A 17072-nucleotide genomic window follows, 5' to 3' on the forward strand; every position below is an offset into this window, starting at 1 on the left:
AAGAATAAGTTTTTTTAACATTCATTTTTTCCTTATGTAGGTAGAAATTTATTTTAACAGGTGTTAGATTAATTAAAAAGTTATCATGGGATTTAGATTTTTTTTTTTATAGCAGTTGAATACAAGAGTTTATAGGTGTCCTTCTCTCACTTTTACAGTCTCTTTTGTTTGACTAGTAGGTTTTAATGTGCATCATAACACCTCTCATCCAGCAGTAAGAAATTCTCTGGGGATCACTTGCAGAAAATAGGACATTGAGTCTATAATTAAAGTAATCTCTTCCCAGGCAGATGCTTCAGTTGGCTCCGTTATCACATATTACAAAAGGCATCTTGAGGCCTATAAAATGTGCAGCAAATGGCTTTGGAGATGAGAAACAGCAATTTTTCATCTAATTTTGATCCATAGACATGTAAGTACTGTATTGCTACTTTTTGGTATGAAGCCAAATAACTATTGTGGTTGTTGAAATAAGCTTGGCAGTAACCAAAATTAAAGAGGACTCCAGCTTTTATCCTCAGTCAGGAAAGCCTTTTTGTAACCATCTTTGCACTTAGCAAATAAGCATGCCATCTCAAATATGCGAGTTAATGCCTACATCTGGATTTAGAAGAAAGGCTTTATACAGCTTAACTCACCATACATATTCCATCTATATTTACTTGTTAAAAACATAGTTCAAATTATGGTCCTAACATCTTCACTGCTTTGCAAAACAGTCTGTGATACTGACTGGAAGCATTTCTACTGTTTATCTTTTGTATTTTAGGACATTTAGGACTTTGCTCTTCGAATGTGTAAGTAGGTTCTGCCAAGTAATTTGTTCCTATCAGCTCATAATCCTTTGCATAAACACTAATGCTGATAGGAGCTTATGAAGCACATTTTTGGTTCCTGATTACAACTCATGCAGCAACATTTGACCTCAAAATAGTAAAGCACGGAAAAGAAAGAGAAAAACATTGACTTTCTTTTGTTTTTCATTTCTTCAACCTTCTGGTTTTAAACTCTTCCCGACTTGGTTAAGGAAGACTGTTTCACTATATTGCAGTGGTATTGTATCAGTAAAATACTTTTTATGAGAACTGCCATTAAGCATCAACAATAACCACAAAATGGCATTTAAGGTTCTTCAATTCTTTGCCCTTAGAATAAAAGTTATTATTATTTGAATTAGCGTAGCATCTTCAAGCCCTCTCCTAGGTGATACTTCTTCTGTAGCACAAGAGAATGGAACATGACTCTTCCTGGGAGCTGCCATAATGATGACCCCCACCAGTACAACATCTTTACGACATTGTTACCCCATCACGTTGCCAGCAGGTGCCATCCTGAATACTTGTCTGAGGCCTTCGCTCCCACGACCGCAGCCGCTGCCCTCCAGGACCTGCTGAGGCAGTGGCACAGCCACGAGGCAGCCAGCGTACAAAAGTGGTGTGGGGCAAAATTTCCTCCCATAGTGCCGTCCCTGCCCTGGACAGCTTACAATCTCAGCACTATGTTACAACCACAGTCTAAGCAGTAATACCTAACCAGATGGAAGTAACGTAAGGCTTCAGTACTACCATACTGGCCTCTGGGCAGGGCTATCGAGGCACCTAATGCCAACTTGACTGCACATTTCATTAATTCTGAGTGTTAACACTGTATATCTCTCTTTGAGATTCTCTCTTTTACTTCCGCACTGAAGTGAAATTTCCAGGGAGTAGTTGTACAGGCCAGCAAGGGACACCGGTTAAAATCTGATGGTGCTCTCATCACACAGATATACCCTAGGGCTAAAATGTTGGCTACTGCCTGAAAGAGTCACGCTGCCATGGTGGGGGTGAAAGACCATCTAGGGGTGACTGTGAGCATCTAAGTTGCTGATAAGGGTGCCACTTATCAAGGGGATTTTAAAAGGAGTATCTTTCAGGCCATAAGAGAGAAGGAGGAAAGACAGACATGTCACACTGAATTCAAGAGCAAGATGCTCCCATTTTTACCAGAGGACAAATTGTGCAGGACAATGGAGAAAAAGGGAAAGAGCTGCCTATCAAAAGGTTCTGTTTTAAACCTCTCCAATGTCAAGAATGGAAGAAAACTGAGGCAACAGAGGAAACATTTACTATTTAATTCACATCTATCTATTCTCTCTTGCTACCTGCCAAACAACGATTGCATTAGAAACCTTTGTAAGTCTTGGAGTTCTTCTCTTGACCTCAGCGGGCGTTGGCTCCAGAGGAGAGAGTTCATGATCATAGACAGACCACAAGCTGCTTACAAGCAATGTTTGTAAAACAGCATTCTGAATGCCATTGAGAGACTAAGCCATCACTTTTGTGTACTGTAAAAATCAGATAAAGACAGATACTATCAATATATTCCTGGGACAATGTTATCAAGTTCCATCCTGGTGACATTTTTTGCATTGTCATTGTTGCTAATGACTTATGTAGAGGAGTTATAATATTTTTTAAGTTTTTCAGATACTTTAAGGTCATTCTGAACACTCAAATCCAAATTTTCACAGCAGCAGCAGCAGATTTAATTTTTCTGATACCTTCAAGTCCAAGATTTTTTTCTTTTTTGTTTTGAAACCTTTGCTAAAAGTTGATGGCAGGAGAATGTTTAAGTATAGAAATAGGTGGAAGATAATTTTTTAAATTTTATTAGATTATAGTTACCTCCCTTCCAAGTGTCCATATTTTTTATATATATATCCATATATATGAAGTTTTGCTGAATATTGTGTACCTCTACATACTACTTTGTAGATTACCTTACTAGAGTCCATCAAAACAAGCAAGAAACAAAAAGTCCATCAAGCTTGTCTACTCTGCTGAGTACATAAATGAAGTAAAATTTCAAACAAGTAAACTGAAGATATGAATTCTCAAATTACAAAAAGTGTTGTCTGTGCCTTTGATGAAAGCATGACCATGCATGAATGCTCTGCTGGATCAAGGCCAGCCGCTCAGCATCTTGCAGTACTGAGCTCTTTATGGTGCTATTTAGTAATAGTCCCTTGCAAGAAGTCAAGTGCTTCCCAAAGAAGTTTACAGACAATACACTTATCTCAAACTCATTCATGTACTGGACATTTGTTGTATTATCCACTTGACAGACGGCATTAAAATTATCATCAGACTCACTCAATCAACCAGGGGCACATTCCAAAGCTACAAAGGGCTTTCGGGCAGACACGATGTCGGGGTTGCATGGGCTTTTCTGCAGTACTGAAATTTAACTTCCTAAAACATCTACTATAAATGTCTTCTGCCTCTATGGGTAGTAAAGTTTTGTACCCTGTATATTCACCTTTACAGAACTGTTCCACTTATGTGTACAGCTCACCTCATATAACCAACACTTCTGAAACAATTCACAAAATCTGTTTTGTGCCTATTTCATAAAACATACTTCTTCTAAAACCTCATTTTAAAAGCTTTGTTAGCAATTAGTTATTAGCAGGCAAAAGGTATTTCACTTAATTCCTCTGTTACCCCGGAAAACATACTCGTGGAGGCAAACTACTGAAGTGTATGTAATATATTCTAGTCATGTTTCCAAAATTAAACCATCTTGGGAAAAGGGAAAGACAAAACACTTCTTTGAATGAAACTAAGATTTATATTCTTGATGAACTAAAACATGCTCTGAAAAATAACCCTGAGGTTAAATTTCAGAAAAAGCAAAACAAAGTTCAAGAGAGAACTCTAAACACATTTACTGATAATTGTATTGTGAATTGTGAGTTGATGGTCTCATGTGCAAAATAATGGGTACATTGCTCAGAAAGGGAGAAAGTAGTAAAATTTAATCTTTGTTTCTAGAATAGCCAAAATGAACATTTGTAAGAAGGGAAGTAATTCTCACAGCAATTGTTTTATTATTTAGATAATACCAGTAAAAAATGATTGAATATCATTTTCTTTCATGCAGGAGGTGCCAGAGTCCTATATGGAACCATGCCAAAATCTTAACAGAGTAGCCAAAGGCTATATTGAGCTGCCTTCTGCTATCGTACATTACGAGTATGTGATATATTAAATTTGTATCATACAAAGAAAAGAAACCATCCTAATATTGTGTCATCTTGCAGTTTCTATTCTGGCATTACACAGCGTTGATGAAAGTAGCATTTTATGCTTTTTTCCTCATCTTTTGAATTGAGCCCAAATAACCTTTCAATAGAGTTTTCAAGCGCTTTTCTTTTTAAATAAAATGTTCACATATCCATTCTTCCGGACTTTGTTGGTTCTGCTTTTCTTGAATGTACACAGCATGAAGAGCCTAAAATAGTAAATGGCCAGTTCTCTGCGAGCTCAGAGAAAAAGTTAAACACTGAACATACCTCTCATTAAACTGGGCTTTTAGTAGGATTATCAAACATCTAATAGCCAATTGGAGGTAAAGCATAGGCTAAAGCATAGAGCTGAAAAGCATAGGCTTTACCTCCAAGGAAAAAAAAATACAAGATTTTATGAACTTTGCAAAGTTTCCTTTTTAATTAATACTCTTTAGCAGTTCTCAACTTTTGAGCAGCCTGATCATTAGCAATTCTTGACACGGGCAAAGATACCGCACTGTTGTAGGATGACAGGAGCAAAGAATTCATTGTTCATCATGTGGTACCAGGCGCTCATATTTAGGTAGCTGAGTTTGTTTGGGTGGGATTAGGAACCAGATTAAAAAGCTTAAAATAGATGCCTATATAAAGGTCTATATGGGAACTAGGTAACCAATGATCCACTACAGTCAGTGAAGACCTAGAGTTTGATTCAGATGCCCAAACGTAAGCATCTACAATAATCTGAGATGCCCTAAGGAAACCAGTAGACACACAGAACTCTTCTAGACCTGCAGGTATCTCCCTGCAGGTGTAGAGCTGAAAATCAGGCCCTAGAAGTCTAAGTTTCTATAACCAGATTCCAGCCCATTAACTGTCACGGGAGTTACAGACACACCGCTCACATGTAGATGCCTACCTGGAGATAGCTACATGCCCTAATCTCAAACTGAAACCAACTGAAAGTCCCATTCAGGAATGGAAGACCAGGCACAATCAGTGTCCCTCTCTCCCTTCTTGTTTTCTACCTCTGCTCTGAAGCTCTCAGGCCCTGAATGCTCCCCCATCACAGCATAATTGCTGCTAGACTGTCTACAATCTTTTGGCTAACAAAATTTCCTAAAATATTTAGAAGTTTTCACTGGTAATCTCCGATTGCTTTATCACTACATAATGTAGACAAAACTAACAGACAAGCTAAATCTAATTCTGCACAATCAGTTGAGTCTAAGTTGTCATACTCGGAAGAGCCACAATGATTCCATGGATGGTGTTTGCATTTCATTGGAAAATTAACAAACACAGAAGATAAAGGAGGTAATTTGGGCACCACATCAAAACGGGAAACGAGCAGAGCCAAGATCTGAATCAAATATTGGCTTGTGATTTTCAGAGTGTTACACATAATGCTGATTGACAGTATAACAATGCCTCTACACAGGGAAGTGGAAAATCTAGTGAAGGAGTAATTTTTCTTGTTTTGTATCAGACTCCTCATAGTTTCACTAAACTGGGACACCAGAAGGAACAATTACTGATGATTTTTTTCATGAGGCAAGTTATAAACAACATTGAAAAACAAAATGACTGGCACACTAGGTTAATGTCAGATCTACTCTTACTGTAAGCAAGGGTTGTCTCTTACTTGATGTCTGTTCAGCACGTGTCGCAAATAGGGTTGACACCGATACCAAAAGCAGTGATGGTAAATATCCTGGCATCACTCCTACCTTGCAATAAACAGTAAGAAAAAAGGTATCACCTAACTGAAGCACTGCCCTATATGCTTCACTGAATTCCAGAGTTCAGGCTGTCGATACAGGGTTCTGAATGCGCATTACGATATAATCTTTAATTACAAGATTGCAAATCATAGTGAGAACTAAGATTCTACAAATAACAATGTATTTCATTGTACAAGTCTTGCTCATCATAACAACATAAGACAAAAGATCATGTAATTAAAAGCTGAGTGATTATATATAAATACATACAAAGAACCTAAGGGATCTTAGCTCTGATATTTGCTATTTTGTTTACTTTGCAGTTTTAATTTCTAAAAATATTTAATATTTGAATATTTGACATTAAATCATTGTGCGTATAGAGTAAACATAATCACTTATTCAGTTTTGAAGATATTTTTCTGCATTTCTTTCATTTGTGTTCTTTTTCCCCCCAACAAATGAAAAAAACCAGTAAATAGATTGCCTTAAATGACAGCTTAGCTCAGTGGTTTACCAGGGGTATGTGGCTCCCTCAGAAAATATGTCACTTTCCCACCCTGGTTAGAGGACTAATATAGCAGACCATGCAATCTTCTTGATGTTTATTCAATATTTCCATAATTCTCATGATGGGTTTTCTATAAATGTTGTAAGTAGGTAACCAAGCCTTTAAATCACAGTCTTTACGTTCTGTAGTGTTTGTGCAGCATGGTAATTCAAGTTAATATACAAACACAGTTGCCAACTTCTAGAAACAGTCTTAAACACGTAGGCTTGAAAAGATCAGTTCTGGACCACAGTACTTGAAATTTCCCAGAAAGGAGTTGTATCATTAGGTGACTATGGGAAAAGAGATACCAACACTGAAAAACACAGCTGATTTCTTGAAACTTTCTTCAAAATTTCTTTCAACAGCTCATCTATCTGCCTCAGCATTTGGTCCCAAACTGTTTTGCGGAAGCTGTGCTGGGAACCAGTTGTTCCTGCTTCAAGAGGTGAAGCAACATGCCAGTGCCCTGCCTCGGTAATGACAGTACTCTTAGCTCTACCTGCACATGTGGAGCAAAACCACAGCTATTCCTGTTCCCTTTTCGTTGTGCAGCTTGCATCTACAAATCACTTACTGGGATAAGTAGGTGTCAAATAATACAGAATTTGAACATTTTAGTACTTTACACGGCTTTGTAATTTGCAGAACTTTAAGAAGAGTTACAATGATTCGCAGCTCTTATGTGGGGTATTACATACTGCCTACAGACTCGGGAAGAGAGCACTATCGAAGTCCAGTTCAGTCCAGCTTTAGTAGCTTTTAAGTGATGTTTTAGTGATCATTAAATATCTAAAACATTACATTGTGCAGAATTAAAATCCTGCAATTTGATAAACACATTTTGAAAATTGTCCATTGGATATTCAATATAACACATTTACCTCCAGTAACAGAGGTTATACTGAATATATGTACAGACATGATCAGAATTATAGGATACTTCAGTGACTAGCAGAAATGACTTTATAAGAAAAATAATAATTTTCCAAAAATAATAATTTTCCAAAATTATTTCTATTAGAAATAAAAACTTCTGTCTAATACAGCAGCTGGAACAGCAGCCATAAACTACTCCAATGGTTCAAACACAATATGCTTTTGCAATGTAGGTCAGCTTTATCACTCTTGCAAACTAGTAGGTTAAGCCATCTATAAAACAACAGGCTTACCAACCTAAGATCTAATGTTACGCATCACCCTGCTTAACAGTCATTTCATCCCCAGTGACAGGCTGAGCTTTAACTAGGTTAGTGTGAGCTTAGAGCAGAAATTATAAACAGTGAATTATGGATTATGAAGATAATGTTTTGCAAATTTCCACATAGTCAGCAAAATGATTTGTTAGCACAAAGAAGGACCTGCTTTTTTTTAAAACAGCATTGCAGATGCTTGCAATTTGCTTAGGAGCTACTGCTGCTTACCACCTGCATGAAACAGTCCTAAATTACTGCTGAGAAAACTATTCTGTAAGCAATAATGCATTTTATCTTTTATTTCCTCAGCTCATCTTGTAGTATCTATGGTGAAAAAATACTAAAGGGTTACACTGAGAAATACTACATGGATATCAGCCACTTTGTGTTTTTCTCTTAGAAGGATATTTTATAAAAGGTCTTCTAAACAGCTATTATTTATTAGCTATATAAGGAATTTAGACCGAAAAAAAAAAAAAAGAAGAGAGAATAAGCAACAGTTTGCATATGGCCAATGCGAAAAAAGGGTTATTGCCTGGTCTTACATAGAAGCTCCAACGACCTTACTCGATGAAGCCCAGGCTGCATGCCATCCCCTTCCCAGCGAAATTGCCTGGAGGGCTTGCAGAGAGAAACACTGAGCATGAGGAGAGGTGTGCGACTCCGTCAGGCAACGTTGCAATCAGACTCTGCAGTCACACAGCCCTGTGCGCAACGGCAACAACGGGACTACATCAAATTGTAAAGACAAGGAAAACTGGAGGGAAAAAAAGAAACTAGAGCAAGTTGCAGTATGAAGTATGAATCCCAATTTCCCACGTCTCTGCCTCTCCCTTCCCCAGGGAAAGGTCCACCTTCCTCCCGGGAGCCCTGAGCACGGGGCAGGACAGTGCCCTCTGTCCCTCCCCGATCCGTGGCCCCTGCCGCATCCCCGATCCCCTCCCAAAGGATGCAAGCTTAGCTAATACTCCTTTCCCTCTGTAGCAGTAATGCTTGGGGTGCCCATGACTGCCTATGTTAGTAAATTAAAGGTGGCCAGGAGCTGTCCTGGGCACTGACGCCAGCTGGCATTGAATTACTCATGTCCGTGCTAGTGAACTGTCCTCCCCACCAAATGGGGGCTGCTTGTGAAGCGCTCCCTGGAGACAGCCCGGGAACATCGAGCTCCTCCATAGCCACCTCGGAAACGCCTAGTGGGCTGGTGGTTGGAAACAGTCAGATTTGTGCCAGGGAAATTTCTGGAACTTTATTGGCATAGACAGTCATTGTCCAGGACCCAGGACTGTTGCTGGGACCGTGTCAGTCTGCTGAAGCAGCAGCCTTTCTCTCCCTGGCCACGGATTTTTTTTTTTTTTTTTTTTTCCAAATTTGATTGGTTACACATGAGTACAAGAGCTATTGTGGAGGACTGACTGGCAGCGTGATGACGTAAACCTTGTTTCTTCGGGGTTCAGCATCTCTGAGGACGGAGCTCTAGAAGAGCACACCAAAAGGCAGGGATGAAGTGAAAGGGAATTTTGCCCATGACATCTACACGGTCATGACTTCCCTGTGCAGATTACGCTTTTCTTTCACACTGGTACTACAAAGTGCCGCCTTCAATTTCTATGAAGTTACTTGAGATTATTAGAGACTGAAGAAATAGCCAAGTCTGTTTTAATAACCAAGTGTAGCCATGCTATGCACATTCTCAAGCCTTTACATTTCAGCATATTAGCAACAAATATGCTCCTGATAGACTTAGTTGGTTGGGATTAAGGCGTGATAATCTGTGTGATAATAAGAAATTATACTTCAATACACTATTTTGAAAACGAGAATTAGCAAAATATTCCAGCTATACACTTTCATCATTGAAACTCAACCCTGGCATGTAGGATGGCCATCTGCATTAAAATAAATATACTACAATGATTTCACTGTCATTAATTTAAGCATGAATGACCTTGAGCTTTCAACATTTCTTTTTTCCTACATATTTGTAGTCTGTACTCCCAGGGGAAGTCAAGAGTACAGTTAATAAAAGATAGTTGTGCAACGTTCTGTTGGAGATTCGTTCGGTGACTTTTGTCAAGTTCTTCCCCGAGAAATGTCCAGGGAAAGGTACCAACAGTTCAAAAATTTCACCACCAATGCTGGCACTAATTTGTAACCTTATTATCCATCCCTAGAGAGGTCAAAGACTAATGAGCTGATCTGAATCACGGATGTATTGGCAACAGTGTAGGAAGTTTTCACCTTTGCTGCGCTGTTGACAGAGTCTGTGAATTACCATTCGGATATTTTAGTTCATATTAAATGTATTAAAAATTTTATCACCATTTGCAGATATTTTTAATTCATATTAAATTTACAATAGTCAGGCAGTTAAAGTCAATGTCAAGCATTAAAAAATCTTTTTTATGTTAACTATTTGCTGTAGAGGAACAAATGGAGATGAATAAGGCAGAGCCAACTCTCTGAAAGTCTGGAAGTCAAAGAATTGTGTAAGGCAAGCAGACTAACACTGCACAAAAAAATAAATAGCTTTGTTTACACCAACTTGTGATTTAGTAGGCATAGAAAACAGCAGTTGAGGCAAGACAGTGTGGCAGCTGAATTAAAAATGAGAAGGAGGATTAAGCGTAAAATATATTTCTCCTCCCTTCAATTTCTGCTTCAACTGATGATCACATTTCCCCAGAAGACTTGAAGCCAGGTACAATCCTAGAGTAAACGCTGACTTCAGGGATGCTGAGCCTATCCGTTCTTGTCTGAATTTGTCCTACAGGACACCAGATTGATATAAGCTGCATTATTTTGTTCTCACCCTTCAGAGATGTTGGTGTCTCATGGACTGTACTTACACCATGTGACATGGCACTCTGCAAAGCTGCTTGGACTGAGGGGCGCCTGGGCCAGGTGCTCCCACGCTCGCCCGTCCCCTAGGCACGGGGGTCAGACCACTCAACCCTTATGGCCTTAGGAATAGCAAGGAAGGACAGTTTTGGTGTCTCTGCACCCACACGAATGACTTACATCCACTCTGCAAATTGTGTAGTCAGGTGTAAATTCAGATTTCAGATATCTAGTTCTATAAACTGCAATCCAGCTAAAAACTTCACTGACCTAGTACAATAAGTGCTGTTCGTGAAGAGGCAGTATTCAAACGTTATTGCCTATACAAACAAGGAACTAAAGGTTGGATTTTCCAAACTGTTCAGTGCTGACCTAATTCTGTTTCCACTGAAGCCAGTGATGAATCTTCCATTGGTTTCAGTGGAAGCAGAGAGAGGCACGCACTCAGTGCCTTAGAAAATGTCCCTTTAATTTTGCTTAAATGTGAATATGCAGTTATAGTGCTATTAGTACTTCTACAGAGCTATCCTTCCGCTCTCCTTGAACAAGAACAAATAGAACATGGACAAAAAGATCGGTAAGACGGAAATGAATAACTGTTCACAAATTACCCTCAAAACTTGCAATGGAAGGTCACATTTCATATAAATACATTCACAGTCACTATGCAAGATGGGATCATCAATTATTTCTTGAATATAGGGGAAAAACAAACATCTGAGAGAGAGAAGGAGTAAGCAGGAGCATGCAGAAAAGACATAGGTGCAGTATCCTTATTTGGCATTTTTCTCAGCCAGCTCAAAGTACAAAATCTATCTTCTACAACTTGTTCAACTAGGGAAATTAGAGAGAAACTAAAGGAAGTATAAAATTCACAGATTTTCTAGAGAGAAAACATAGTTGACTGATTGCATCAGGATATGTACTATTTTATGAGGCTAACCTTTCTGACATAGAAGTTAAGTAAAAGAGTAACAATATTCCCTCAACACTGGCTTTTGTCACATAGTGAATGGGAATCTTAATTATTATAAACAGTTTCTCTGGGTACATTGCAGAAGTTAACGAGGAACCAACACATTCTCAGAAGTCTGTTACCACTCATCAAAATCATTTTTTCCCCAGTCTCTATTTGAGATTTATAAGAAAAAAACAGAGCTGGAAATAAAAATGTCTTGATAGTCATTGCCATTCATAATGTGTTGCAATGGAACAGGAAAAAACATGCATTAGGTACGGAAGGGGTATTTTGAAGACACAGATCAGCCTACCAACAGCTACTATGTTCACCATCAGCAGCTTAGATTCTCCAACAAGTCACCTACTTTTTCCTTTTTGCAATATGTTAATAAAATAACTTGATTCTGTGGGACACTGTTACCTGCAGTTTCGTAGTACGGATAGAAAGGAAATAATACTCACTCAGAGCAGGATTTGTTTTGACAAACCAAACAGTAACAGAAATACATAATTATTTTCTCTAGCCACTGAGCGATGTAGCAACCTTACTCGTCGTGTATACGTACATGAAATTCACACAGCCCGTCCCTGCAGGTGGAGCAATCCAAACAAAACTGAGATTGGTAGTTGGGAGATGGCTCACGTGTGACGCAACCACACTGCACATAAACTGATTTCCAAACTGGTGGTCAGACATAATTCCTACGAGAAAGACACAGGGAAGATAAACAGTAACACATGTTAATGGCTCATTGCAAGGTTCTAACAGACAGAGCAGTACATCTACCATGTATTTAACCATTGCAACACAGAATGAAAAAGAAAAAAAAAAAAAAGAAGAGTATGCCATCACGTAATTAAAATTAATGCCAATGAAAACACTGGAGCTGGCCTTTGCTTGAGCCAAGGCTGACTTTGGCTCAACAAATTTACTGTCATTATTCTTCATGAAACAAATACCAAAGGAATTATTTGCATTTTTAAAGGGGGAAGCTGGACTGCAGCTGCTGTATAACCATGTTATTCCATTAACTGATTTACACACATTGCAGATCTAAAAGAAAATAAAGCCTGAAGAAAAAAGGCTACTCTAATAAGCCAAATGAAGCTTATCGCAAAAGTATTATCTTTTATTAGACAGACACATCTACTTGGAAAAAAGCAGATGAGCTTTGGATTCATGAACTCTTTTTCTGATGTGAAATAAAAGCAGCAACTTTCAACCAGTTTTAGCAGTATATATTCCTTTGGATTTTTTTTTTGAAACAGCCTCTAACACATGGATGAATGTGGATATCTTCTATTAATCACTCTCTCTGGAATTCACTGTAGTTCATCATTAGATAAAAAAATTATAGTTTTTAAACAAAGCAACAATATCAGATGACAACCTTCACCACCACCACCAGAGCCCCTCTGTAGTTTCCAACAAATTAGTGCAAATATGGTTGTTTAATACCTTTAGGCTTGAATCTTACTAAAGTTAATTATTACACCTTTAATCCTAGTATATTAAACAATAAATATTGAAATTATTCTTCTGAATGCACCTATCAAGAGGAAATGCCAGGTTCCCAATTACTTCTAATAGTAAACCTTCAGTTCACAAAACAGTTGCATGGTCTAAAAACATTGCTAGTACTATCAAAACAAAGAGCATATGGTAGCAGGTACCTACACGCTCAAAAAGGTCTGTTAGTTTTTTCAGAAAGCTTATGTTGCCCGGTATTACTTGTATTTATTTCAGTTCAAACAAAAATGGATAAACAAAACTTATCTCTACCTCTCAGAACCCTCAACAACTGTTTTTAATGGCAATTTTTCTGAAATGCAAACCCAGCAATTTTTCTTAGACCCTCGCTGATCCAAAGGTGAAAAGAGTTTACAAGCAAGAGATTTTCACCAAGGAGGCAGACAAATCCTTTCTAACACAAACATGCTGCTCCACCTTGTGCCTCTCCAGGGACTGCAGTGCTAGCAGTACTGTTCAGAGAGGGGGGCTGCCTTGCAAGCAAATCATTTAGCATTTTATAGATCAAAACTAACATCTGAAATTCCACTCATGTTCTAGTGAGAATCACAGAATATGGCTCGGGGTTATATATATTACTTACCCTGAGGGCTATTAAATTCTAAACAAGCTTCAATTTTTTGGAGATATGGAGCCACAGTGAATTCAAGTAATGTGTCCCAGAGGTGACAGGAGGGAGTGGATGATGGCAGCAGTGCCTTTTACAAATGATCATAATCTTCTAACTCAGGATTTTCAATTAGTTCACCGCTGAAGCATACATAGGAGGCCTTCCTACTTTCACGTAGGTTGAATACATGAGTTATCCTAAAGCCTATTGGGTTGGGAAGGCCACGGGGAAGAGGCTCAGGCTCCCCTGGAGCACAGCAGAAGGGGAATGCAGGAATATGGTATTTTACTGACTCGTTCCTGTTTATTGCAAGACATTAGATGTGCACGAGGTTTGGTTATCACTTGTCAGCCTTACTACCACTGATGCTTTTTTTTCCTCTCCTTTTCCTTGGCATGTTGGCAAGGACGGCATTAATGCCCTCAAAGACGCGTCCCGAGGCTCACTGCCCCATTCTCACTGCTGAGATCCACCCCGCTGCCCCATGCTGAGACAGATGTGTCCAAAAGTATGCCCAGAAAGCATCAGTCTCTCGCAGGGTGAGTGGTAATTAGGCAACTATTTGGTTTTGTTGAGGGTGAAAGGTGGAAAAGCTGCTTCTTTCCCAAAGTTATGGGTCTTTGCCTACTCTCTTTGAAGTCTATCGTGAAACCAGTTACTGCAGTGATGTGGCATTGGGTCTTTTGGATCGATGCAGAGCACTAGCTCACGTTTATCATCACCCCGGTTGTAAAATGGGAAACGGAGCCAGCTACAGACTTTAGTAGGTTAATTAAATGACAGAGGCTGTCAGGGGAGCAACAGGAACAGCCCTTCAGTTTGAAGAAATCTCACTTTCTCCAGAGGTACCCAAATGCAGAAGAGGCAGAGGCTACCCGAACCACATCCCCGCAGCCGGGGACAGGCACGCCAGCTTGGGAAATGTGACCACTTCCCTCTTGGCAGCAACTTGTGAATTCCCTAGGTTTCAGGCAGTGGGCTGCAAAAATGTGTCTAATACATCAAACACATATAACATCTGTGGAGAATTTCTTTTTCCTTTGATTTATAGTTTTAAAAAAGAACAACTTTGCTGTGACTAGAATAAATTCTTAACAATGAAAAACAACTCATTCAATTTTTCACAGTAGTAGTCAATGAATTGCACCGAGAATACTCAGAATTCTGATTTTATCCATTCATCATCATTTTTACATTAAAAGTAATCAGTCCTCATCTACCGGACCTTTATTGGATACATCAACTCTGTTTTGAAGTTCACTATCTTCAGATTATTTCAAGACAACGAAATATTGAAACTTAAGTGAATGACATAGTGATATTAGAAAAAAGCTTTCTAATTTTTTGAGGCTTAAAACCAAATTTTTATGCTGAAGAAAGAAACATAAACATCATAAAGGTGCCAAAAATGGAGAAACGCAACAGCAACTAAGGACTTCTGAAAAGAAAATATAAAGCATGTTATCTCCACCTCTTGTTTCTAGCCCTTCTGTAGTCCCTTGCTGCGGTAAGCACCAGTTTCCTACTCCTCCATTCCCCCCTCCTACCAGGCAAGCTGCTTCCCGGACAGAACATTTGCACTGTAAAAAAAACCTGAGGGCAAATGTGAAACAAGTTTCTGCCACAAAAAAATAAACTGAATACAAGACAATCCTGATTACATACAGAACAAAAACATGTCTTGTAGGTACCTCAGACAACTTCTACTACAGAGCATGCCTGATTTGCAGGTGTTTGGCGCAGATCCACATTGGTCTAATGGCATCTCCTGCCACGTCCTATTGTCCAGTGCAACTATATACATTCAAGCTGTTGTTTAAAAAAGCAATAATCTTAAAGTAGTACTTTAAGATCTGTCTGCATAAATCTGCACAACCGCTTTTGCAAATAATCAACTATTTCCTGGGCATTTATTTAATGTATAAATATTCAAAGGCTTGTGACAGTTGGTATCCACAGCTCTAAAAGATGCTACGTGCAAAGGAGTCATTAGCATCCCTCTGAACTCCTTTTCTCTTGCTTTTTTACAATGCGCACTCAACATACCGATATGTTTCAGACACCTGCACTACCCAGCTTCTCCATGCCCTAAAATTTCTATGCCTTTAGGAGTCCCAGCATGATCATTCAAATCCCAGACAGGCTTTGTACCTGCAAACAGCTCTGCAGGGAGAGTAACTAGATGTGCTCAGCCCCCCCCTCAAGTCTTTGCCCAGCACCTGTTTTTATTGTGGAAAGTTCCACAACTTTTAAAAATGTGCTTAGCCCTATTCAATGCACTATTTATTGTCACTGAATCAAAGAACTGCTATGTCAAGAGTTAGATTAAATGCGGGAACTGCAAGAATGGTCTAATGGAACAGATAATGCAGAAAGATTCACACGCATTTCTGCTTTCTAAGTCTGAGAAAAGTAGATCTGTAATAGTCATGAGTTACACATGTTAACGCTGCTTACTTAGAAAACAGGATCCTAAACAAGAACCTTACAAAAGTAGCTCTGCTGCATGTCAAGGTTCCTGGCAAATCCTTCATCAGTGCAAAATCTCAACAGGTAGGTAGTCTATCATTTCTTCTTTATTATATGAACCGAGTATGACAGCAAAGGAGAAGGTTAAATATAGCTGTAAAATGAATGAACACATTTTCTTGTTGCTGCCTCTAAAGTGATCATCTGCTATGTATTTCCATTTTCAAGGTTATGAGTAAGAGTGACAACAAAACACTAAACATGAAATACCAAGAAAATAAAGCTGTAAAGGGCAAATCATTCCTAATTAGTAAATAGTAAATTTAACTCAAAACCAGACACCTGTGAATTAGATTTTACTTTATGCAAAAATGAAGTACCTAGTGCTAGGAGAAGCCTGTTCTCTTAGGAAACAGAGCTGGGGACCTACATTCTCCATCATGGCTCTAGCTTCTCTGCAGGATGATCCACAAACCCACACGATGAACACGGTTCTGCCTAGAGGGCACTCACCTCTCAAGGAGCAAGGAAAACAGCGCTGTGCCAGAACACACATCCCACGCTTTGGCTAAAGCAGCTGAATCAGAACCCGCAGCTCACTTCTCCCATGCAGCATCAGGAGACCTTTTCCAAGAGTGGGTCCTGATGCAGGAGAGTTCACTTTTTTAAAAATGGAGAGATGCTGCTATCCACATTTTTATAACATGTCATTTAGAGCACTCACTAGGGCAGAGATCTTACACCCAGTCTATTCTCCCCAGAAGCATGTCTTCTCTACAACGTTGAAGATTAGTCTTATAGACAGGTGCCCCCACTCTCCTGCTAAGTAAGATTGCACTACTCAGGTGCAGGAGATCTGGGACAAGTGAAGTGGCCAGCGACAAGGAGCCTCTCTTTTGAGTAAAGCCCTCAGGAAGGAAGGGCTAGGACAAGTCTCTAGGATCAACGCAGAATCAGGGTCCTCCTAGAGGCTGACAGAAAGCTACCTGCCTCTCTGCCTCACTTGGGGTGCAACAGAGGTTGTGTCAGGGGCAGGTTCAGACCAGAATTCACAGAAATCCAAGCATAAGTGCTAAGGAAAATTTTAGGCTAAAATCTAGTCATTCAATGTATATCGGTGCCTAGTGCATTTTAGAGCTACTG

The 17072-nt window shown here is 39.2% G+C and overlaps 1 protein-coding gene across 1 annotated transcript in view; it reads right to left on the reverse strand.

The window, feature by feature from the left end:
- Positions 1 to 17072, reverse strand: part of RELN (reelin) — a 294455-nt gene that overhangs the window by 196893 nt on the left and 80490 nt on the right. The window contains exon 3 of the mRNA XM_068931206.1: positions 11886 to 12021. Coding sequence (XP_068787307.1) covers positions 11886 to 12021 — 136 coding nt within the window. The remainder of the gene's footprint in view (positions 1 to 11885; positions 12022 to 17072) is intronic.

Source organism: Struthio camelus, chromosome 1 (genome assembly GCF_040807025.1).
Source record: "Struthio camelus isolate bStrCam1 chromosome 1, bStrCam1.hap1, whole genome shotgun sequence".
Lineage (NCBI taxonomy): Eukaryota > Metazoa > Chordata > Aves > Struthioniformes > Struthionidae > Struthio > Struthio camelus.